The sequence below is a fragment of the Hydractinia symbiolongicarpus genome, chromosome 3 (assembly GCF_029227915.1).
Source record: "Hydractinia symbiolongicarpus strain clone_291-10 chromosome 3, HSymV2.1, whole genome shotgun sequence".
Classification (NCBI taxonomy): Eukaryota; Metazoa; Cnidaria; class Hydrozoa; order Anthoathecata; family Hydractiniidae; genus Hydractinia; species Hydractinia symbiolongicarpus.
Window position 1 is genome coordinate 22182448 of NC_079877.1, and position 24503 is coordinate 22206950.

A 24503-nucleotide genomic window follows, 5' to 3' on the forward strand; every position below is an offset into this window, starting at 1 on the left:
ACTACAAGCATCTTCATGTAATGAGAATGTTGTATCTAATACTATATCAGTACGAGTCACAGCCGTATCAAATGATACGAAAGTTAGGTCAGTTAAGATATTAGGGCCAAAAATATTGTAATGTAAGATTAAAAAGTATATTATGTGGTAGAATTACTTTAGTATCAAATATTTTTGCGAATTTTGGCGTACTCGTGGAAATAAATTCTACCTCCAAAATACTACTTAAAAATAAAGTGTTAAGTGTTTAGTACTTCTCTGCTATCAATTATCATCTTTGCAACAGCATAATTTGTTCCATCTGTTGCAATTTGTTGTTGGTAAGAGAAATGAAATAATAAGCACCTACAAGTTTCACAATACGCCAGATGTATTCCGAACACGATCATGTTTGAACGCTGAAATTTTATGCTGATAGGTTGTCTCTAATTCAATTTTTTCATGTGAGAAATTTTTTCCCTGTTTCGCCTCGACATTTACCTATTTTACGTGGGCAAAAAAATGTCGACATGAATTTTGTTTTTATCATTCGCCTTAACAATCCAGAATTTCAAGTAAGCAAAAACAGTTACATAAACTTTTATTTTGGTGTGTGACTTTGGTAAACTGTCTTTTAAATTCAAGCTTTTCTTGCAAGCCAATGTTCACATTTAAACTACTTTAATTATATTGGGGCAAAATTTTGCCAACATGAATTTTTTTTAAATCACCTTGGCATTAAACCTGGGTATTTACCGTGTGCCAACGTGAATTAAAAAGACTGTTGTCTTGTGCTAGTAATACGAGCATGTTTCTATATGTTTTGTTACCAAGAACTTGTTCCACCATGATAATAAATTCAAGATGGTGTCCTAATTTCGAAATGTTTGTACTGTTTTTATATGTTGGTTAATTCATTGACGTTTGTGTGGTTATATGTTAAAGTCAGTGAGAAAAGTGTGATTTCCTTTAGAATAAGAAAAAAAGGATTTTTTAAATATTCTAAAAAACTTGATCAACAACTTTTTATTCTCCACAACATAAAAAAATCATTTTTGAGGCAGGAATCCCTTTAAATATCTATTGAAAGAAATAAAATAAATATTAGCACAAAAGCAAGCAAAAAGGTTCTTGGTGAATGTTTGCAAAGACACTGCTTTTGTACACAGGTTACTGTGTCTGAAACAAGGGTTTCTAAGAAAGGCCATGAGCACAATATCTACCTTGATGTACTGAAGTAGGATCAGTTAGAGGGGAGACAAATGTCATACGACCAACTACCTCATTCGAAATGGAAGGCCAATGAAAGTGTTTCAGTTTTACAGAAAGTCATTAAATAAAGACGTTTTCAGCTACTTAAAATAAGAAACCTTTGCAAGTCAGAAAAGTCCTAAAATCAAGGGAAATAACTTTCACGAAGGCCCCTTTTAAAATCTTTTGCAAGAAAATTTTTTTTAAATCGCCATTTCAATGATTGTTTAGAAAATTAACTTTCACAATAGACATAGCTGTTGATTTTATATATTCAAGGAGGTCTTCAAATAGTATATAAAGTTACGATAAAATGTTATCAATGATAAAAAACATGATTTTGAATCACTTCGAAGAGTTGATTAACAGATTGTTAAAATAAAGATTAAAGTATTATAAAAGAAATCCCACAAAAGAAATGCCAGAGTGAATAAGAGTTTGCGAGAATTAAAGGGATCCAGAGGTACATTGACAAGATGGACTTACCTGAAACACTGTAATTTTTAATAACAGTTTAACGTTTTGTTCATGTAATTCATGTAGGTGCAGATATTTTTTTAAATATTTATTTTTCTTCCCGCTTGACCACAGCTTCAACCTTATTTGTTATAGATCTTCACACTAGATTTAATCTTTTTTGTGGCAATTGACACCTTTTTACCTAAGATTTACGGCTCCGCTCAAATTATTTACTTTCATTTCATATGATATTTTTCCAATACACGCTTCCTTTTTTTATAAGAATTATAAGAATATCAGGGTGAAAATTGCCTAATTTGTAAGAATATTTCCAGGGTGAGTTTGCTCAAAATAAAATTGTTAGTTAACCAAAAAATTAGGGAAATCAAAATGAGACAAATCTTTAAGCTGTTATATTTGGTTTGATTAATATCTCTGGGAAGAAAAACATAAACATGCTGTAAATGCGTAACAGTATACTAAAAAATATGTGTGAACATCTCATTCAAAAGAAACATATTCAGCTGACGCAAAATAGTTGTTCTTGTGCATACATGTTACAGAAACTTTACTCTGAAAAATAAGAATACATTAAGAATACTTCAACCTCATATTTTGCCAAATCTTAAATACTAAAGCGTGTATGTGGCACAAACATCAATGCTGCATGTTTTGTTGTAACATTATTTAGATACAAAGATGCGATATAGCAGTTTCAAATTTTGAGTATGCCAACCAAGCCCCTAGGCCCTTTGCTTCTCAACTGCACTGCACTGTCGTAATAAGAGCTTTTAATAGCATGGAACATTAATGTCAACTGCACTTAATGCTGCCCTCTATTATGCTCGGCTGGTGTATTACTGATACTCAAACAAAAGAAGGAAGACGGTTTTGAACCATGCCACAAATCTGACCCTTATTGACAAAGGAAAAGAGAAAACTTGGAGAACTTTAACTGCATTTTTGGCGAAAGTGTTTGGTGAAACATGTATAAGTTGCCTAACTTAAAAATTCCTCAAAAGACTGCAGTTGTTTTGATACCACCGAAGTTTTTTCTATGAAGATTTTTCCCTTAAAGTACTGTGACAACAGTGTGTACCCATGTAAGTTATATAACCAGACATGGGACAAATTAAAAATGTTCTGAAATCAAATTCAGCTTTTCAAGGCGCGTGACCAGATATATGGTTTGTAAGGCTAAGCTTTACACAACGAAAGGACCTATAGATAGTAATTGCAAATAGCTATGATGGAAAAAATCTCCTGAACTTTCCATACGGGTTAGCAACTAGTGCTCTGTAATAAGTCATCATAAAATATTGATTTTTTTTTTCATACTTAACTGAGCAATTATATGCAGCGCAGTGTGGCATGTACCATCAATAAATTTCACAACTTGTCTTTTAAAATTAATTATTTTGAAAAATAAAAATCATAGACAAATGCGTGACATGGTGAACAACCAGTAAATCTCACAAACCGTGTCTTGTACATGTATTTAATTTTTCGTTTGATTACTTAGCTATGTGGTTAACATTGATGAGGAATTTTTTTTAGCTATGGCAGTCAGTAATAATTAAAGCGGACCTGACATAATACGTTACTGGGTCACATGAACATTGATGAGGAATTAATTTTTTAAAATAATTGTTTGTAGAGAACTTTGGTTTCATTTTGCTGTAAGAAAGCATTTGTTTTAGCTATAACAGTCAGTAATAATTGAAGCAGACCTGACATATTACGTAACTGGGCCACATGCTACAAAAAGGACTGCAGTTAGTTCGAAAGTTTTAATGAAGAATAAGTTTTTAGTGGCAGTCTAGGCAGCAAGAATAACAAATAATTGAAGAACTATATCTGGACTCACACAAAGTTTTAACAAAAAGAGAATATATCATTGAAAATTTCTTATGCAAATCTTACAAGTAAGTCCAACTTGTAAAAGTAACTTGTGATCCCTTTACCGAAGACAGAGTCATTGTAAACAAGTGTAGTTAAGCCACTAAATGTCTAACCCAATAAACCAAGCATAAACCATTGTATTTTGTATATTCGGCAGATTATTGTCGAATTTCAGTCATGGTTCATAAAGATCTTTGTTTTACAAGCGAATAAAGTTATTCCAATATTATGTGATTGTGTAATTTAATTCATGATAAATTTCCTTATTTTGAATAATCAAATTAAAGCCAGTCACCTTCAACGTTTTATAAATTTTTCTGAAGTTATTTGTGAAATAAACATCCTCAAGTGATGGGGACCACTGGCTTTCTTAGGACCCTTCAATGACTAAGTATGAACAAAAGAACTATTAAACTGTGAATATTTATGTTCTTTTTTAATAAAAATTATATTTTATTTAAGTAAATTTGGAATAAATTTCCAGACAAGTTCTTGTTTTTTAAGAAAACAATAGCTTTACTCAACCAATCAGGAAAAAAATATTAGCTTTTTGCACTAGAGAATTGAAAAATAAATAAAAATTGCACATGTCTCAAACAACAGCTGCGAAGAGGTTTTTTTCTGTACAATCTGGCGATATTTGCGAGCTGACTTTTTGTGATCAAAGTCATACTTTTGGCCTGAACTAGTACCCACGAAGATCGAACTTAAACCTTGAAAGGATATCGGAAGTGTATAATAATCTCTCATAATAATATATTTGTTTTGTGCATAAATCATCCCCGATAAAAGACTTTTTTTTGTATTTAAAGAAATTGCAACGAAATAAAGAAATGAGGAATCTTCCACTACACTGACAACTTTGGTTTGGCATTATACTGACGTCACGTCATAAAGTCAAAGAAGCCAATGCATTGCATTTTTAAGTTTGAAGCCATATGGCTTGGAAACAGGTGGAAATGGCTGACGTCATCTCTAGTGTAGGAAACTAGGGACCACCTGGGACCAAATTTAGTAAGTGTTCCAAACCTGCTTTACCCAATCCGTTTTAAGCGTACTGGTTCCATCATTAAAAAAATGGTAAATGAATATTTAACTGGTCGTTGTAAGCACATTATCCTATACATTTTTTTGATCAGCATTTCAACATCACAACAGAAGTAATAGCTTAACAAATGTGTACATTAACGGATCTTTCTTTTAATGAGTTTTATGAGCAAGGAGTTTCCTTAACTCCTTGCTCATTAAAACCACATTTTTTACATTATATTGGTCGGCGCTTCAAGCTTTATGATATAGTGATATTTAATTGTGTGCTAATCAAGTGGATAATTCTACAGGCTGTTCAACTAATCTAATGTACTAGTACTGTACTTCCGTCTGGCTGTGTGACTATGACTTGCAAAGAAGATGTTTTCTATGTCTCATTTGTTCACCAACAAATTAGCCTTTTTTTCTTTGTTGCATCTTCTACTTTAAACATATTTTAAGAATTAACATGTTTTAAGGCCTTTTCATATTACAGGAATATATTGGCAGCAATATTTTGCGATATATTATAGAATGTTACTGAATGCTGCTCACAATATATTGCCAAACATTTTGTTTTACAAATTCTTTTGTTTTTATTTCAATAAAACCATCAAAATCTATTTACAGAAGAAAAAGTTCTCAGTTTGATTTTAAAAATATTGCAGAATATTGCGAACCATTATAACCTTTTAACAATACATTGTTATATTGTTGGTTGTTTTAACACTGTATTAATACAATAATAACCGATTACCCTTAGCTGTACCGCAAAATATCACCCAAGGTCTAAGTGCCGACTGAGCTTGCAAGGTCGGTGCAATGACTATGGCGATATTTTCGGTACAGTACAGGGCAAACGGTTATTATTATATTACAATGTTTGACACTAACAGAAGGATGTGAAAAGTTGAATGTGCAACTAAAATTTAGTTACAGCGAATATTGAATTAAAATTTTTTAACTAGCTGCACTAGCTAGCCAAGAATAACATGCGCTTTAACGAGGTCTATATTGATTGAGTAACCAAAAAGCTGAAGGAACGAGTCTGAAAATGGGAGGAGAGGTATTTGTTATATTTTAGTCGTCCTGTATTTAGTATTTTTGATAAAACTGGATATTAGATCATCGTTTTTAATGGACGATGTAGTTATATAACTAGCCATGGTGAAAAAGCATGCATACAGAATGTTTGACGTTTTTGTTGTTTCTACCCTATAAAAATGTTTTTATCAATAAATGTATTGTAGGAGTTAGATAAATAACCATTTCCAATGCTTCTTAAAACTTGTTATTCGTGCTTTTTTACATTTTAAGCTGCCATTTTTCTTGACAACGATTTTTCTGTGCTAAATACACATTGCCTAGAATGAAATTCAAAAACATAACATTGATATAAGTGGCCATTGCTCGTAGTAAAGTAGACCATTTAAATTGTTTTTATCTAAAAATAAATTTAAATTGCTGATGACTTCTTACGCTATTTTGGCTGACCAGAGAGTATTTCTTACCTTAGTTTCATTATTGCTTATTATTTACACATTTGTTGACCTAATATGGTCTTGTTTCCCACTATGGTATTTTGCCCATTTTATTCATTGTTTTAAAATAATTGTAAAATGTAAATATATGGACTTATTGTTTTAGTGACTCCTGAACGTGTGAAAAATGTTAATTCGATAGAAAAGGATGGATGCATATATACTAAATGGGAGAAAGTCAATACTGGTGAATGTGCTGTATTGTACAGAATAGATTATTTTGATAGTAAAGGCTTGGTTTTGTTTTCACAAAATATGTCAGAGGGTATATATACTGCATCAATGTGTGACGAAATTATCATTTCAAAGGTAAACAATTTGCGAATTATAGCAATATCTCACAGTATATTTAAAGTGCAAGGTAATGGAACGATTGTCAAAATTGATAAACCAACAGGTGAGCCTGATTTTGTTCTTTAGCGAATTAACCGCTACATAAAATTATCCAGGCTGCAGGAAAATGTATTAGTTCTGGTGTAATCACTATTTTGTACTACTATTTAGATAATGACAGTGCAGACATAGAAATAATAATTGGTATTATTGCAGCTGTTTTAATATCAATATTATTAGTTGTGCTTGTTTTGATTAAAAGTAAGTGTAATCCAATACTTTCTTCTAATTCGTAGTAATTTGTGCAAAATAGTAATATTTGCACAAGTATATAAAAAAGTTAGTAGTTATTACGTGTTATTTAGGATTTTTTTTAATCCAGGTTATAATATTGCTTTAGCTTTGATTACAAATGCTGATACTAAACAATAAGGAGTCGGTAGGGAAAAATAAGTTTTGATCGATTGTGTGCAACAGAAAAACCAAAAATGAAACTTTTGCTTCACATTTGAGCTATCTTATCGTTTATGTGTACTCTTTTCGTAGAATGTTGTTCTTACTCTTAACTTTGCCTAAAAAGTTATTTAAACTTGTTTTAAACATTTAAAGACTAAGGGAGCAGATATACATACAGATACAGAAACATTTCTAATGTTCTTGTGATGTTTCCTTTTATTTTTCTTTCCCGTACTATTTCAGCCAGAGGTATAAGATAACAAATACTACCCTTATGTAGAGTGTGTGACGTTTTGATATTGACAAAAACAATAAAAACACCTTATTATCAAAAAGCCTTTTGAATATGTGCGATAGCTTCTACTAAACAATTTTGTTGAATCCGAATTTTGTACGATAGTCAACAATAAAAATTATTTTAAGGCAGAACAACATGTAAAGCCATTTTCTTGCTTCACATTTGACAGTGGTTTCTGGCTTATAAGCTATCCCCAACAGTGTATACCCAATAACATTTTCGAAATGTTGTAGACTCATGGCATTTTATTTACTTCTCCTAAAATACTAGTAATAATAATTGGTTGTGGCGGTATTAGTGGTGTTTGCAATAGCTTTATTATCAGCTATATCGGAGTCTGGCAATGTCCAAGACTGACACTGAGAAATTGGCTAGATCTGCCTCTGCACATTAACGAATAATTTTATTCTTATAAAATTTCATTCACCATCAATTCAATCAGCAAATTTAAAATTTACACACTAATTCATATCAGTGTGTATCAGAACTTCAATGTTGCTTATATAGACAGGTACATAACGTCATTCTAACATTTAAAAATTCGAGGTTGGACTTGAACTTTAATAAAAATGAGAGATTGAGACACCAAAAAATTATTTCTGGTCAGATATTATTAAAGATAGATTTCACACTGATGATTACTATTGCCTATGAAACTTTATGCTGATCAAAAAAGAACCAATTCAAATTATAAAAATATGCCATTGTAGCTGGATGATAACGCTGAGTGGTTATCAATAAGTATAATTAAAATAAAATTCTCAAAATAATTTCATTGAACCGCGTTAATTTTGTGACCGTTAATTTAACTCACGTTAATTTCTTGACTCGTTAATTTCATGAAATAAGGTAATTATGCAATTTTTCTAAAACCTGCGTTTTTCTTAGTATGGCATCTAAACCACTAGCAAATCTTGAAATCACAAATGATAAATGTTCTTATTGTAGATGCGCAGCTTTTCGTGACTGTTCTATCAGATTCTTTTTCTTTTTCTTCCTCGATAGAAAATGCCTGAATCTTTACATGAGCAAGTATGTTGTCAAGTGGTGCGAACTGAAAGCTACATAAATTTATGTTTCATCTATTTTATATTATAGTTTAGATGGGAATGCGTTATGTGTATGAATTTTACACTATCACCTTTTAAACGTTCTGTGGAAAGTTAAAATTTACAATAGGAATCAATCAGTGTTATTAAGCCAGGTCTTGTAACAGTGTCATTAACAATTTTTTTGGATATTCAACATTACACAACATAGAGCAGCAAATTTTCTTGAAATTTTGTATAGTGGTCTGATTGAGTGAGGGAATATTATATTACTCAGGTCCTTTATTAATTTATAATTTTGCTTATTAACTATTCTTGTCTTTCGGATTCGGACTTGCAAAGAAGATGTTTTCTATGCCTCATTTGTTCACCAACAAATTAGCCTTTTTTTCTTTGTTGCATCTTCTACTTTAAACATATTTTAAGAATTAACATGTTTTAAGGCCTTTTCATATTACAGGAATATATTAGCAGCAATATTTTGCAATATATTGTAAAATGTTACTGAATACTGATCACATTGCCAAACATTTTGTTTTGCTCTGCTAATTCTTTTGTGTGAGAAAAAGTTCTCAGTTTGATTTTAAATATATTGCAGAATATTGCGAACCATTATAATCTTTTATCAATACATTGTTATATTGTTATATAATAACCGATTACCCTTGGCTGTACCGAACATATCGCCATAGTCATTGCACCGACCTCGCAAGCTCGGTCGGTGCAATGACTATGGCGATATTTTCGGTACATCACAGGGCAGTCGGTTATTATTATATTTTTTAACCGTCTAAGTTAGATAAAAATAAAAAGGAGAATTTCAGTTTAATGTTCTTATAATAATATAATCGACTAGCACTACTTTTGTTAACACTCGAGGTCAAAATTCTATCTAAAAACAAACATTCTATGTAGAATTATAATTTTGCTTATTAACTACTCTTGTCTTTTCTGTAGGAAACAAAATTTTGGTTATAAGATTCAGAATTTCAAAACATTTTTAAAGTGTAAACGATTTTTTAGTAGTTTTCAAATCTGAGTATTTTTCGAATGTTATTACCGAGAGTGTGAAATGTAAATCTTGCAAAAAGACATTACTCAATGGCTTGATAGTTTCCTTGGATAAAATGAGCAATCGAGACAGCCCTTTAAAGATAGCTCGCAAATCATATGAACCAGAAGGTTGATCTTTGAATTAGTGCTTGGCAGTAACTCAAATAATTTTTAAAAGATTTTGAAAAAAACAGGAAGGTGTTTTCAATGAAAAAGACAGTGAACGCATCTTCTTTGTTCAAAATTCATGGTGCCAACACCTCCAGAAAAATTTGGTGAACGAACATAAACATGGAGCGGTGCATCAATTGGTGAGTACTCAAAACTTTGGGTTTTTTTTTCAGACCAGTCTGCTGTTAGGAAAGTTTAGTGTCATTTTCATGGACTAAAGGGCAACAAATGAACTAAGCTAGACATTATACTGTCTGGATTTTTGAAGGACATACTCTGTCATTACACAATCAGTCACACATCCCATCAAGATGCTGCTTTCGACAGGTGTTATACCTAGTGGCTTTAACGTTGCAATAGTCACACTGATAATCAAATCTGGTAGCTCTAATCACGACAAAAATTATTGTCTCTTTATCCAATGGACGTGAAAAGTGTGTATATGTATAACTGACTTACATAAAAACAAAAAAATTATTATTAAATTATCGGTGTGTTTTCTGTTCCTCACGGTCAACTGAGCAAGCTGCTATTCTCGATCACATTAGAAAGGATGGATGGATGAAGGCAAACCAACAGGTATTGGTTACATTGAATTTATTTAAGTGGTAATCTAAGTATCAAAATTAGGCGACTATGGCATTAAAGGCGACCACAAAGGATGGTTCACAAACTACTTCTTTGGGCGAAAGTAACACATGCAGTGTAGTCCCAAGTTGTCAAATAATAAATTCGCATATTGTGAAGTAGCGGTCCTAGAAGTGAACGTTAAGGATAACTTTCACTTCTAGGACCGCTACTTGCCTATCTTAAAATCTGTAAAATCCTGACCTATGCTGACGGCATTCACAAATGTGATAAGAATTGTTAAATCCTAAGCTATACTGATGATATTAGTATCTTTGTTTCATCAAAAGATAAGGAACAAGTTAAAAAGCTTTTGAATGAAGATCTGGTATATATCGAGCACGAAAAAAGGAAAAACCCAGAAAATTTGCCAAATAAACATTTAGATGTACACCGTATTATTTCGAGAATGCCTACAAAACAGCTTTAATCTCAAAGACGTGTTCCTTGTTAACCTTGAAAACAGACAAATTAATTTACATGATGTTAGTTGTACTAGTTCTGACATATTTTCCATCAGTCTTCTTTTCACTCACTCAGATGCAAAAGCGTAGGCTGACATCAATAGATCACAGAGCTGCTAAAGTCATATCATCATGCTTTGTTCGTAAAGTTCCGTTTACAATTAACACGCTAAGAAGGCTGAAGTACTGGTTCATCAGTGTATTAAAAATATACCAGGAAATTTCCAAAGTAACTTTGTAACTATGGAAACTTGGCAGAACACCTGCAATTCCAGTACGTCAATGCGTCTGCCAAAATATTTTTTTTGGGCGCCAAACTATATAACTTACTGCATATAAACATCGAGAAAGAAAATTTTTTGATGTTTCATGATAATTACACTAGTCAGCATTATTCCTAACTAAACCTAACCTTTGATTACTTTGTGCAGTTACTGTCCCTTTCCTCTTACTCTTTAACTTCTTCTGCATACTTTTCCATATGTACCCTTGTGCTTTTATCCCGTCACTCCTAGCACACAAGCTTTTAACTTTTCCATTTATTTTTTTTCTATATTTTATTTCTGTCTATGCCACAGAACTCGTTCGTAAAACATTTTTGTATATTTTTATATACTTGTATGACTGCTGTATGATATTAATTACTCAAAGACAAAAGATTTCAACTGGATTGGCAAAAGAAAGACAGACAAACAAACATAAAAAATTAACACAGTTCTGGACTACTAAAGTTAAAACACCAGAAGAAGTCCCTGAGTGGCCACTAACAAAATATATCATTCTGACAGATAATCGAAACAGATACACAAATAGTTTTGGATGGACGTTAGGACGCTTACATTATGTTGTGTTGTGCTCAATGCACCAACCTTTGCGATAAACTATGTTGTTTGCATATTGTATAACAGGTGCCACCAAACCAGATGGAAAGAAAGCTGACAGTTAGGAAGGGGATAAAAGTACTACGGCTGCATGGATTACCTTAAGGTTGTGCTTTCTCTATAAATTAAAAATTTAAACATAACAAAGGAGTTACATATAAAAACAGACTGTGTTTTGTTAAAAATTGATACATCGATATGTGGTAATCTACTTTTTCAAGAGCTTGTTTTCATCGCAAAATGCCTATGAGAGAAACAAGCAAGATTTTGAAACTAAAAAGAGCAACCACAAAGTAACTAAGAAACAAAATATAAATAAAATAAAAAAAATAAAAAAGAAAGATTGCTCAGTTTATATTTTAAATACTTCTATTTCCACCTTTGCAACAGAATATAACACGAATATCTCCCCCATTCCATCCCTATACAAGACTTAGTTGTCAACAGTCCATTAAAACCATCAGTAGTGGCCTTTAAAATGAAATAGAAAACTTTTTTTGTTTTCATTTATTTAGGGTGTCGAATATAACATTTGAATTGATTAAAACGTTTTGTTCATAAACGTTTGTTTTGTAATCCCTTTAAAATGTCTGGATTATAAAATGTGCTAGTGAATTTTTAAAAACTATTAATAAAGGGGTTAGAACTTTAAAAAAACTTTAAAAAGAGTTTGTTATAATAAATCAGTGTAGTAACAGTGAAGTGTATTTTTTTATATTTTATTTTACACAAATGCCTAAAAATTATGTTTATGAGGTAAATTCTAACAAGGTCCTAAAGTTTTGATTTCTGCACGTATTAATTTTTACGCATCTTATTTTCATTTTAGGGAAGCATTGTGGTTGTAGAAAGCAGGAGACCTTTTCAGGGGAAAACTCTGGCCAAGCAGATCCTAATGACACATATTACAACGTAGCAAACTTAAATGCAGAATATTCAGAACTGAACATTATAAATGTTCAACATGATTTATACACAGGTCTAACAAAGACACCTGAAGAAAGTCATTATGAAGATTTGAAGAAGAAAGATATCACAGAAAATATATATACTGATCTTAATAATGATACGTAAATGGGTACAAAGTTTTTAAATGTTCGTCAAGATCGTAGAACTTAAGCAGTTAACCCAGACAAAGTATACTTCAAGTTCATTATAGACATTTTAAAAAATTAATGTAGCCTTTATTTACCCTCATTGTCGATTAGACAGTACTTTTTTAATATAAACCTAACAGTAGTTTCTCTTGGAATCAAGAGTTTTGAGCTCTCTTGAGTGAATAGTTTATTATTTTGAATGGCATTAAATATATACTTCTTTATCACTGTCTTTTAATTGTTAACAGCTTAGAAGTGTTAATCCTGAAACATTTTTTTTTCAAATTTTGATGAAGGTATATGATATTTTCTGTTTCTGTGACACACATTTTGAGCTATTGTTTTAATACATTAAATTTGCCGTTAATATTATTGGTGTTTGATTTTTTTTGTTAAAGTGAAACACATAGAGCATTAATTCTTGCAAAGCAAAACCTGTGTCTTAATATTTGCGCCATTTTGTACACTTTTAAACATGATCAAGTTTTTGCAAATCACTACAAATGCTTTTAACAAAACTCTCTATTTTTGTGTTTGAAAAAATAGTAACTTTAGTTCATATTAATGGTTTTAGTGCATATTTCAAGGTTGGTAAAGTTAACGCTTCTTCAAAAAATCTCATGTTTTTGTTATATTTTCAAAGAAAACGCCTAGCTGAAAAGGGAGAGCAGTAGGGTATCTGTTTTATTTTTTTCACCTTCTGATGGGATTTTTGTATATTTAGTGAACATGTAACCTGTTAAAGGGATTTTTTATAAAAATAATGAAACCTGGCTTTTATGACCACATTCAGAATTACTACTTTTTTAAATTCATAAATCCACTCAACAAATGTTTAAATTGTCTGTGACCCGTACATTATTTTAAAACAAAGTAATCATATTTCCTGTGATTGCAAAACTCGTCACGGTTAATTTAAGTTAGCGCAAGAGATTGTTGTCATGATTAAATATCTAAACAAAAGTTTTATAAAATACAGAATATTGTAGAAAATGTAAAAAATATATTCGAATTTGCCCGTCACAGACGGACAGTCACACAGTTACTGTGTTATTATAGGAGACTAGTCCTTAGACCGTGGAAAAATCCACAAGGTCGCCCGTCCTTTATATATCGCATTTCGTGTTTCCGTAACAAAAAGACAAACAGACGCACGAACAGACAGACGACGGCTATTATTATGGAGATGAGTTTCAATATAATAAAAGTGTTTTTTTACACATATAATTTTAGTAGATTTAAAGTTATTTTTTGTGCATATATTTGTTTTATATTTTCCAATAGCCATTGTCTTTTAAAATCGTGATAAGTTTCATTACAACAGATCTAATGTATGTTGTAATGAAACTTTATTGTTTTTAAGTAATACTTGGAATTTTTTCTGCTTTTTAATTCTGTAATAATCCAGTTCCAGTTGAAAATTTAAGAAAAGGGGCTTTACATACCTGCACATGTTTCTAAGTAAGAAACCAAAAATAATCCCTACTCCTTTGTTAAGCAGTTTGTGTTAGCTACATCAGTGTATAAGTGTGATTTAAGGTATTTTACACTTAGTTTTTGACTCAGTTTTACACTCAGTTTTAGACTCAGTATGTCTTTTTATTTATTTAACTATACTTTAAAAATATTTTTAAATCTATGTGTATTCGTGGAAAAGTTATCCATTGAGAGTTGTATTTTTCCATGTTTTTGTGAGTCTTTAGTAAAAAAAAATAAAATATTAGTAAAATTTCTGCCTTGAAAAATGTATTTCCTTATGTTTATTCTGTTTATTTTTCAGGACAAATTAAAATACATTAAAATTTTAGTTTTTGTTTTGCTTTCATTTTCCAGCCTTACTGTCCTTATAAACAATGTATGGTATTGGTTTTTAAAAATTTGGAATTTGGTAAACAAGCATTGTTTAACTTACGAGTGAAAAAAATTCTTTCACTAAGGCCCAAAAAGGTTTTTAATTTTAAAATTTACAATGTACTGAATTTCGCAGATCATTATTTTCGTGACACAATCTCACATTAAAAAAGTTTGGTTTACATGAATACTGGTTTACAAAGTAATATTCTAATAAGTAAAAACAGCGAAACTAGCAGAACTAATACGGAAAGGGAACAACTACTTTAATTTACTGTCCTGGAATTTTTGTTAGTTGATAATTTCATGAACAGTGATATTTTCTTAAATTCTTAAAATTTAGGGCCTGAAAAAATGTAGATGCTTACTTCCTTTATATGATTCATTTTACGTTTTTAGATCTTAACTAATAGAATTAAATTGTTAATACCAAATGATGAAAATATGCTGAACATTGCAATACTGTGTTTGAGCTATTATGTAAATTGTGGTAAGTGTTTACGCCAATACAAATTTTCCGTTTAAAAAGGTGTTAAATTATTTGGAAAAACTTACGTTTGCTTTTTATTTATGTTACATTGACAAGCATTGTTTATAGATTGTTTATTTCTACCTGACTTTAATTTATTCTAGTGTCCTGTTTATCTCTCACCTCTCCTGCTATAAGTGAAGAAGTTGTTGGTAGATCTGTTACTATTACATATGTTACTGATTTTGCTGATGCTGCTAATAATGTTGTTGTAAATTTTAGAATTATTTATAATGACTCTCAGATTGCTGAAGGTACTAATAGATTGTTTGATAAAACTCCTCCCACACCATTTGGTAATCGACTACGTACATCTACATCGTTACAAAATCAAAAGAAGTATAGCCTGCATATAGAAAATTTAAAATATAACGATACTGGATTATACTTCGCAGAAATCAGAATTTTTGACCCAAATCTTAAAGCGAATAGCACTACGAAGTTGATTATTTATGGTAAGATCGTTATTACTTTGCAGGTTATAACACTTGGTCTTTACGTTTTGCGGTTTTAAAGATGTAACTGAGTAAGAAGTGGAAATTTCAACAATGTGGAATGTATGGTCAAACAATACATTTAAAACTGAAACAAAAAATTAAAAATAAAAAAACGAGGGACAGAAGATAGCACAATCGAGCTTTTTGATATGAATGTGTTTCAAAATGGAACTCTTAGATCAGCCTGGAACTTAATGTTGTAAATTACTTTAATGTACTGTATTACATTAATTTCTAATCTCACAAAATGGTTTAATGAGAAAAACGTTATTCCTTTAGCATCTAAATTTGCAACTCTGTTCTCAGTAGCATTTAAAATTTAGAGACTCTTTTAAAAAAGTTACAGATTTCCATAGGATTTTTATTAGTGTATAAGCATCGTATTTTAAACAGGAAGTTAATATCATGAAACGAAAGTCAACAACTTAAAAAATTGCGGTTTCGTTTTATTTTCTTCAACAATTTCGGTCAAAATCTCGACCCCTTAAAAGTAAAAAAAGCTGGATCGAACACGGATTACCATGTCAATGTATTCAAAAAGTTGTCTAAATAAACACAATAATTCTAGACGTTTCTCCTAAATCTACATTCAGTGATTGTCCCGAGTGCATATTTAAACTTTTCTAACCTTTTATTAAGTTAATAAGAAATTATATGAAGTAAGTTACTTTCTTTTTCATGTGTTGTGTATCTAGCTTTTTTTTTCTTTTCAAATATTTTTTTCTTTATGTTTGATTGATACTTGGTAGAAGTCAATCATTTTACTTACTGGTTTTCAAACTTTTCTTTGTTCGTCGCTATCATTTTTTAAGAAACGTGCCAAATACGTCTAAACAAACTCCAAAAATGATATCCTAAAAAAGAAGTTGAGAGCTACTGCTATAATTTTAAAAATGGGAGAAATAAAAAAAACTTTTTCGTTAAGTTTGACATATTAACAATATGAAACAAGATTTTTCGTATTTTTATTTATTGCTCAAAAACAACCGGTTTTAGTTGTGATAGTTTTTCTTCTCGTTAGCTGTACAATTTGTTGTTCGTCTCGTTCTCTCAATAAGATAAATTAAATAACAAACATGCTAGTTTCACAATAGACAAGATGTATTTTAAACACAAGCATGTTTGAGCGCTAAAATTCTATACTAATTGTTGTCTTATTGTGGTGATAATACAAGCATTTTTGGCAGTAAACAAACTTAAAAGAGAAAGAAAGCAGATCTGTTTATGTACATACAAGAAAATACATTTTCAAAAAAATATTGTTTTTTGTTTAATTGACTTAGCTTAATTTCCCTTGAATTGTTCCAGTGGCCTTTCAGTTTGGTTACTTGACTTTTTAACATTATTTTAACCTTATTAAGTTGTCGCTGTTGTACTCAAAATAAGTATATATGCCAGGTATAATTTATAAGATTTATTTACCGCGTATGATGTTTGGAAGAAATGATAAAGATGACAGCAGAACCTAATTGCAGTCTATGCGTGCTCTGAAATTTTGAAATTTTGTTTTTGTTGTTCAAGTCCAGACCATCGGTATAAAACCCTTTTCGTAAAAAAAGACAATTTTTCAAGGCAAAACAGCAGCTGATTTACAAAGAAAACACAACCTTCAGGAAATAAGTTATATATTTTCATGAATTTATGGACTAGTTGTATCAATTATCAAAAAATAGTTTTTGGGTAACTTCCCTTTAAAGTTTCTAAAATCTTGTTTTGATGCAAAATTCGCGAATTATAACATGATACAAAGTCTCATGGTCTAGGATATAATACTGATGCACAAAAGTAAACAAGAACATGTCTCTACTGTTTAGCATCTTTTGTATACATTGTTACCAAGAACTGGCTCCACCATGATAATAAGTTCAAGATGGTGTCCTAATTCCGAAATGTTCGTACTATTTTTATATGTTGGTCAATTCATTGGTGTTTGTGTGGTTAAATTTTAAACTCGGTGGAGAAATGTGTGATTTTCTTTAGAATACAATTTAATGATTATGTGCTTAAAAGTATGCGTCGTTTAAAAAAGCAGCTAATGTTGTATGGAAAAGCGAGATTTGCCTTGTTTGCCTTTAGTATATATGTATCGATACACTTGTTGTATAAAAAAGTTATCCGAAGATTGTGAATAAGCAACACAAACATAAAACATATGTAGTTCTTATCTCGCGATCCCTCTACACATAACACTAACCTTTTAAATCAATGTAAAGTACAATAAACTAAATACCCATTGTTTAATACCTATTGTTCTTCACACTTGGGTTATTAAGGATATTTAACGTACTCCTTGCTTTATTTAGGTGGTCCAACCATAATATCAAACTTGTCATCCACCTATACCGTAGAGGAAAATACAACAGATTACAAATTACCTATAATTTTACAAGGACATCCAAAACCACAAGTTACTTGGGAATTTGTTGGAAACAAGAATGTAAGGATGGAGACAATTGATGATAAAAATAGAAAATACAAATACATTCTTACTATACCAATTATCACGAGAGAAATGAATGGAAAAGTACTCAGTTATAAAGCAGTTGGTTATAACGACAACAAAGTTGTTGGAAGTACAAAGCTAAATGTTACGTGTAAGTATAGACTAAAAATATTAAAAATTAGTCATTGTGCTCAGATTGAATATAGATTTTCTTAAACTTTCATTGGTATTATAAATTTTAAATTATAAATTCTCCAACATTCTGTGGCGCTATTGTGAAAGAATTTATTGAATTCGCTAATGTCGCCTCTGCTATGTTTACTACACATGTATGTGGTAATCCTATGCCCACTGTCTCTATGGAATTTGGTGGTCATTCTGTTGCTACCGTCCTACTTGCAGAAAAGGATAAATACAAATACACTGTAAATTTAACACCGTACCTTTTGCCAAGTAGATGTGGAAAAAAGCTTATCGTTACTGCTAAAAACAATAAAGGTGAAGGAACCAGTAGAATTGTGCTAAAATACAAATGTAAGTTTCTTTTACTGCAAAGAGTTTTGTATTTGTATATGTTAACAATTATACTTACTAGCACACTTGGGAAATTAGTAGTTTTGTAAAAGAGATCGCATTTGTAGGAGAGGGGCCATTTTTTTCCGTGTTTGTTAAACCTTCAAATTTTATTTTTTCTTAATAATTGTTATACCATTATATAGGTAATCATATAGGCTTTCTAAAAATATATACATTAATATATCAATATAAAGTTTTGGTGAATTAAAAGCATTTTTAAATATCACACCTTTTTTGTATACTCACGCCTTGAAAATTCCTCAAAAGTCTGCAATTTCTTTTGATACCGTGGAAGTTTTTTTCCATAAAGATTTTTCCCTTAAAGTACTGTGACAACATGTGTACCCTTGTAAGTTATATAGCCAGACATTGGACTATGTAAGTTATATAGCCAGACCTTGGACTAATTAAATGTTCTGACATCAAATTCGGCTTTTCAAGGTGCGTGACCAGATATATGGTTTGTAAGGCTAAGCTATACACAACCAAAGGACCTGTTCATGCTGCTCAATGAAACATTTCTTGCCCTTCCCTAGAAGTCATCAGTTGTTTAAAAAATGTTTTTGAAATAATACAGTTGGATTAAATAGAAACTTTTGATTTTATTTTAGCTATAGGTTTGTGGAAGTTAGAATACCAAGGTATAAGCTTTTTTGGATTGGTATTAGTGATTGATATGGAGTTGGCATATTCGTTGCGTATAATAGATGTTATATGTGTCAATGATTGTATTGTAGTAATTTGATAGATTTGTCCCTTTTTTGTCAGTTTATGTTTTCCGTTCTGTTAGACTATAACTGAATAGCAGTTACATCATAAGTTTGGAGATAACCTGTTGTACTAGGCCATGACTTTTCTGATTGTGTTAGGAAGTCTTCTAAAGGTTATACAGGTTTGCTTGCATAGGGGCTACAGGTGTAGGAGCAGGAATAAGGATAGGGAGAACTTACGTAAGTTTAAATGGCAATACCCATGGTGGTTTGCAACACATTGCTTTATAAGAGGAAGCGCACTAAAGGTTTTGACCAACTGTTAATGACAAACTGGAAAGTATATCTGTATAATATACCCTTATACATCTGAATTAATCAAGACAGCTAAGAAGTAAAGAATAAATTTTAAATCACATCAAAATCAATCAACCTGCCAATTACCACCAGCTAGTCTAGGTCGATAAGATACAGAATGCAATGTTTTCTTTTCCACTAAGGGGGGGGGGGGGACTTTGACCACCAAGATTTCTCAATAATATATTTCTGATTGGAAGAAGAGGCGTCATGATAAATAATTGTAACATACTTGGGTACCAGTTCTGGCTGTGCTGCTGGTGTTTTAAAAATCAACCTTTTTAGCCTCTTCTATTAAACCTTCCTTAGAACTTTGTTAAGCAGAATGGGATCAGTATAGCATAATCCAGCCCATTTTGCTACATTGGCCAGTACCTTCACTGTAAAGGTCTGGTTTCAAGAGTAATACAAAAATAGATACGAAAGTTAGATTTAAATTGCTAATTTATTATTTATTATTTATTATTATGCTAATTTATTAATAAAAGTTTTAGATCTGGATGGTGTGATTGTGTCTCCAGACACTGTCTGGCTGTTTTCGATAACTTTGGAAACCCTCTCTCATCCCAGCAGAGATGTACCTGTTTTTTTATTATTTGAAGGTTATATCAGACATACCATTTTACGGTTTTATAGAGATTGCAGGCATTAATTATTTATTGCATCCTTTAAAATCTTTTTTTGGGTCAATTTTTTTTTGTTTTTTTTTGAAGCAATGAAACTAAAGTCTGTTTAGAGGATAATATATCAAATGTGTTTTAATTCTGAAATTATTGTGTTAAACTTATGATTAAATCCAGGGTACAAATTTGCAGTTCACAAAATTAAAAAATGGAAATGCTGCCTTTGCGAATCATTCTATGAAGGAAATTTTAAAATTGTAAATCCCATTTTCTTATCAATCTTTTGTAATACCTGTTTCTATGATAATTATGAAGGGATCGATTAAAACTATCCCAAACAACAGCTGCAAAGAGGTTTTTTTCTACAATCTGGAGATATTTGCGAACTGACTTTTTGTTTTCAAAGTCATACTTTTGGCCTGAACTAGTACCCACGAAGATCGAACTTAAACGTTTAAAGGATATCGAAAGTGTATAATAATGTTTTATAATAATATAGTTGTTTTGTGCATAAAACATCCCCTATAAAATTTTTAGCGTTTAAATGATTGTTTTTTTTTACATTTAAAGAAATAAAGACGAAATAAAGAAATGCTGGAGATTTTGGTAAGTGGAATCTTCCACTACACTGACAACTTTGGTTTAGCATTTTACTGACGTCACGGCATACGGTCAAAGAAGCCAATGCATTGCCTGTTTAAGTTTGAGGCCATATGGCTTGGAAACAGGTGGAAATAACTGACGTCATCTCTAGTGTACGAAACTAGGGACTACCTGGGACCAAGTTTAGTAAGTTTTTCAAACCTGGTTCACCCAATCCGTTTTGAGCGAACTGGTACCATCATTAAAAAAAATGTTAAATGAATCTTTAACTGTTCGTTGTAAGCACATTATTCTATTCATTACTTTAATCAGCATTTCAACATCACAACAGAAGTAACAGCTTAACAAATGTATACGTTAACAGACCTGTTTCCTTAACTTCATTAAACAGATTTTAAGAATTAACATGTTTTAAGGCCTTTTCATATTACAGGAATATATTGGCAGCAATATTTTTCAATATATTGTAAATTGTTGCTGAATGCTGATCACATTGCCAAACATTTTGTTTTGCTCTGCTAATTCTTTTGTTTTTATTTCAATAAAACCATCGAAATCTATTTACAGAAAAAAAGTTCTCAGTTTGATTTAAAAAATATTGCAGAATATTGCGAACCATTATAAGCTTTTATCAATACATTGTTATATTGTTGGTTGTTTTAACAGTATATTAATACAATAATAACCGATTACCCTGGGCTGTACCACAAAATATCACCCAAGGTCTGAGTGCCAACCGAGCTTGCAAGGTCGGTGCAATGACTGAGGGCGATATTTTCGGTACAGCACTGGGTAATCGGTAATTATTGTATCTGTTAACCGTCTAAGTTAGATAAAAAAAGAAGAATTTTGGCTTAATATTCTTATAATAATATAATCCACTAGCACTACTTTCGTTTACACTCGAAGTCAAAATTCCAAACAGTCCTGTCTAAAAACAAACATTCTATGTAGAATTCGTAAGTCCCTATAGAATAAATCTTTGTAAAGAAAACATTACGTTCGACACTAACAGAAGGATGTGAAAAGTTGAATGTGCAACTAAAATCTAGTTACAGCGAATATTGAAGCAATTTTTTTAACTAGCTACGCTAGCTAGCCAAGAATAACATGCGCTTTAACGAGGTCTATATTGATTGAGTAACCAAAAAGCTGAAGGAACGAGTCTGAAAATGGGAGGAGAAGTATTTGTTATATTTTAGTCGTCCTGTATTTAGTATTTTTGATAAAACTGGATATTAGATCATCGTTTTTAATGGACGATGTAGTTATATAACTAGCCATGGTGAAAAAGCATCCAGACAGAATGTTGCTGAATCTGGTTATTTTAACAGTTAAACTTGACGTTTTTGTTGTTTCTACCCTATAAAAATGTTTTTATCAATAAATGTATTGTAGGAGTTAGATAAATAACCATTTCCAATGCTTTTTAAAACTTGTTATTCCTGCTTTTTTACAATTTAAAGCTGCCATTTTTCTTGATGACGATTTTTCTGTGCTAAACACACATTGTCTAGAATGAAATTCAAAAACATAACATTGATATAAGTGGCCATTGCTCGTAGTAAAGTAGACCATTTAAATTGTTTTTATCTAAAAATAAATTTAAACTGCGAATGACTCCTTAGACCCTTTTGGCTGACCATAGAGTATTTCTTACCTTAGTTTCATTGCTCATTATTACACATTTGTTACCTAATATAGTCTTGTTTCCCATTATGGTATTTTGTCCATTGTATTCATTGTTATAGAATAGTTGTAAAAATGTAATTATATGGACTTATTGTTTTAGTGACTCCTGAAAGTGTGAAAAATGTTAATTCGACAGAAAAGGATGGATGTATATATACTACATGGGAGAAAGTCAATACTGGTGAATGTGCTGTATCATACAGAATAGATTATTTTGATAGCAGAGGTTTGGTTTTGTTTTCACAAAATATGTCAGAGGGTATATATACTGCATCAATGTGTGACGAAATTATCATTTCAAAGGTAAACAATTTGCGAATTATAGCAGTACCCAACAGTATATTTAAAATGCAAGGTAATGGAACGATTGTCAAAATTGATAAACCAACAGGTGAGCCTGATTTTGTTCTTTAGGGAATTAACCGCTACATAAAATTACCCAGGCTGCAGGAAAATGTGTTAATTCTGTTGTGATCACTATTTTGTACTACTATTTAGATAATGACAGTGCAGGCATAGGAATAAGAATTGGTATTGTTGCAGCTGTTTTAATATCAATATTATTAGTTGTGCTTGTTGTGATTAAAAGTAAGTGTAATCGAATACTATCTTCTAATTCGTAGTAATTTGTGCAAAATAATAATATTTGCACAAGTATATAAGAAATCTCGAAAGTTAGTAGTTATTACGTGCATCTGGAAAGAGTTGCATATTTTGGGAACCAAGTCTCAGTGCTATTAGTGTTATCTAAGATTTTTTGAATCCAGGTTATGGTATTGCGTTAGCTTTGATTACAAATGCTGATACTGAACAATAGGGAGTCGGTAGGGAAAAATAAGTTTTAAATGATTGTGTGAGACAGAAAAACCAAAAATGAAACTTTTACCTCACGTAGAATGTTGTTCTTACTCTTAACTTTGCCTAAAAAGTTATTCAAACTTGTTTTAAACATTTAAGACTGCGGGACCAGATACTATTTTAATTACTTGATGGTTATCCTTGGATACAGAAACATTTATAATGTTCTTGTGATGTTTCCTATTATTACTCTTTCCCATACTATTTCAGCCATAGGTATGAGATACAAATACTACACTTATTAGAGTGTGTGACAATACGTTTTGATATTGCCAAAAACAATAAAAACACCTTATTATCAAAAAGCCTTTTGAATATGTGCGATAGCTTCTACTAAACAATTTTGTTGAATCCGAATTTTGTGCGATAGTCAACAATAAAAAATATTTTAGGGCAGAACAACATGTAAGCCATTTTCTTGCTTTACATTTGACATTTGTTTCTGGCTTATAAGCTATCCTCAACGTTTTTAAAATGTTGTAGACTAATGGCATTTTATTTACTTCTCTTAAAATACTAGTAATAATAATTGGTTGTGGCGGTATTAGTGGTGTTTGGAATAGCTTTATTCTCAGCTATATCGGAGTCTGGCAATGTCCAAGACTGACACTGAGAAATTGGCTAGATCTGGCACTGCACATTAACAAAATTTTTTTATTTTTATAAAATTTCATTTACCATTAATTCATCACCAGCAAATGTAAAATTTACACACTAATTCATATCAGTGTGTATCAGAACTGCAATGTTGCATGTATAGACAGGTACATACATTATTCTAACATTTGAAATTTCGAGTTTGAACTTGAACTTTAATAAAAATGAGAGATTGGGACACCAAAAATTTATTTCTGGTCATATATTATTAAAGATGGTTTTCACACTGATGATTACTATTGCCTATGAAACTTTATGCTGATCAAAAAAGAACCAATTCAGATTATAAAAACGAACAAGTCGTCATCACGTGATTCTCGGCCTAACGTTAACTTAATGGGAACGTGAACTTCTGGACGTCTGTGTTATTAAAGCATTGTTTAATACTTGTTAGCCCATGGGGGAAGTCCATGGAAATTTACCTACCATACCTAAATTGTTTTTTAATTAAAATTAGCGATTTTATGTGCGATTTGCGGCAGGGTAGATGAAATAATAACACCAAAATCAAATTTTG

General features: G+C 31.2%; 2 protein-coding genes across 18 annotated transcripts in view; both read left to right on the top strand.

The window, feature by feature from the left end:
• LOC130636211 (uncharacterized) overlaps nucleotides 1-24503 on the top strand; it is a 62510-nt gene that overhangs the window by 33218 nt on the left and 4789 nt on the right. For 9 of the 16 annotated variants that reach the window (XM_057445858.1, XM_057445857.1, XM_057445859.1 and 6 more), the window contains 3 exons: nucleotides 6268-6558; nucleotides 6666-6755; nucleotides 12323-13378. In XM_057445858.1, the coding sequence (XP_057301841.1) occupies nucleotides 6268-6558; nucleotides 6666-6755; nucleotides 12323-12567 (626 nt within the window). In that variant the 3' untranslated portion in view covers nucleotides 12568-13378. Of the gene's footprint in view, nucleotides 1-6267; nucleotides 6559-6665; nucleotides 6756-8253; nucleotides 9662-9694; nucleotides 10010-12322; nucleotides 13379-24503 lie in introns of those variants that run through there. The other 7 variants (XR_008982241.1, XR_008982238.1, XR_008982240.1 and 4 more) reach the window with 7 other exon arrangements.
• LOC130636213 (uncharacterized) overlaps nucleotides 1-24503 on the top strand; it is a 63001-nt gene that overhangs the window by 30918 nt on the left and 7580 nt on the right. Inside the window, exons 2-7 of one of the 2 annotated variants that reach the window (XM_057445869.1) lie at nucleotides 14841-14931; nucleotides 15075-15425; nucleotides 17771-18061; nucleotides 18160-18444; nucleotides 22572-22862; nucleotides 22970-23059. In XM_057445869.1, coding sequence (XP_057301852.1) covers nucleotides 14886-14931; nucleotides 15075-15425; nucleotides 17771-18061; nucleotides 18160-18444; nucleotides 22572-22862; nucleotides 22970-23059 — 1354 coding nt within the window. In that variant the 5' untranslated portion in view covers nucleotides 14841-14885. The remainder of the gene's footprint in view (nucleotides 1-14840; nucleotides 14932-15074; nucleotides 15426-17770; nucleotides 18062-18159; nucleotides 18445-22571; nucleotides 22863-22969; nucleotides 23060-24503) is intronic. The other variant, XM_057445868.1, reaches the window with a different exon arrangement.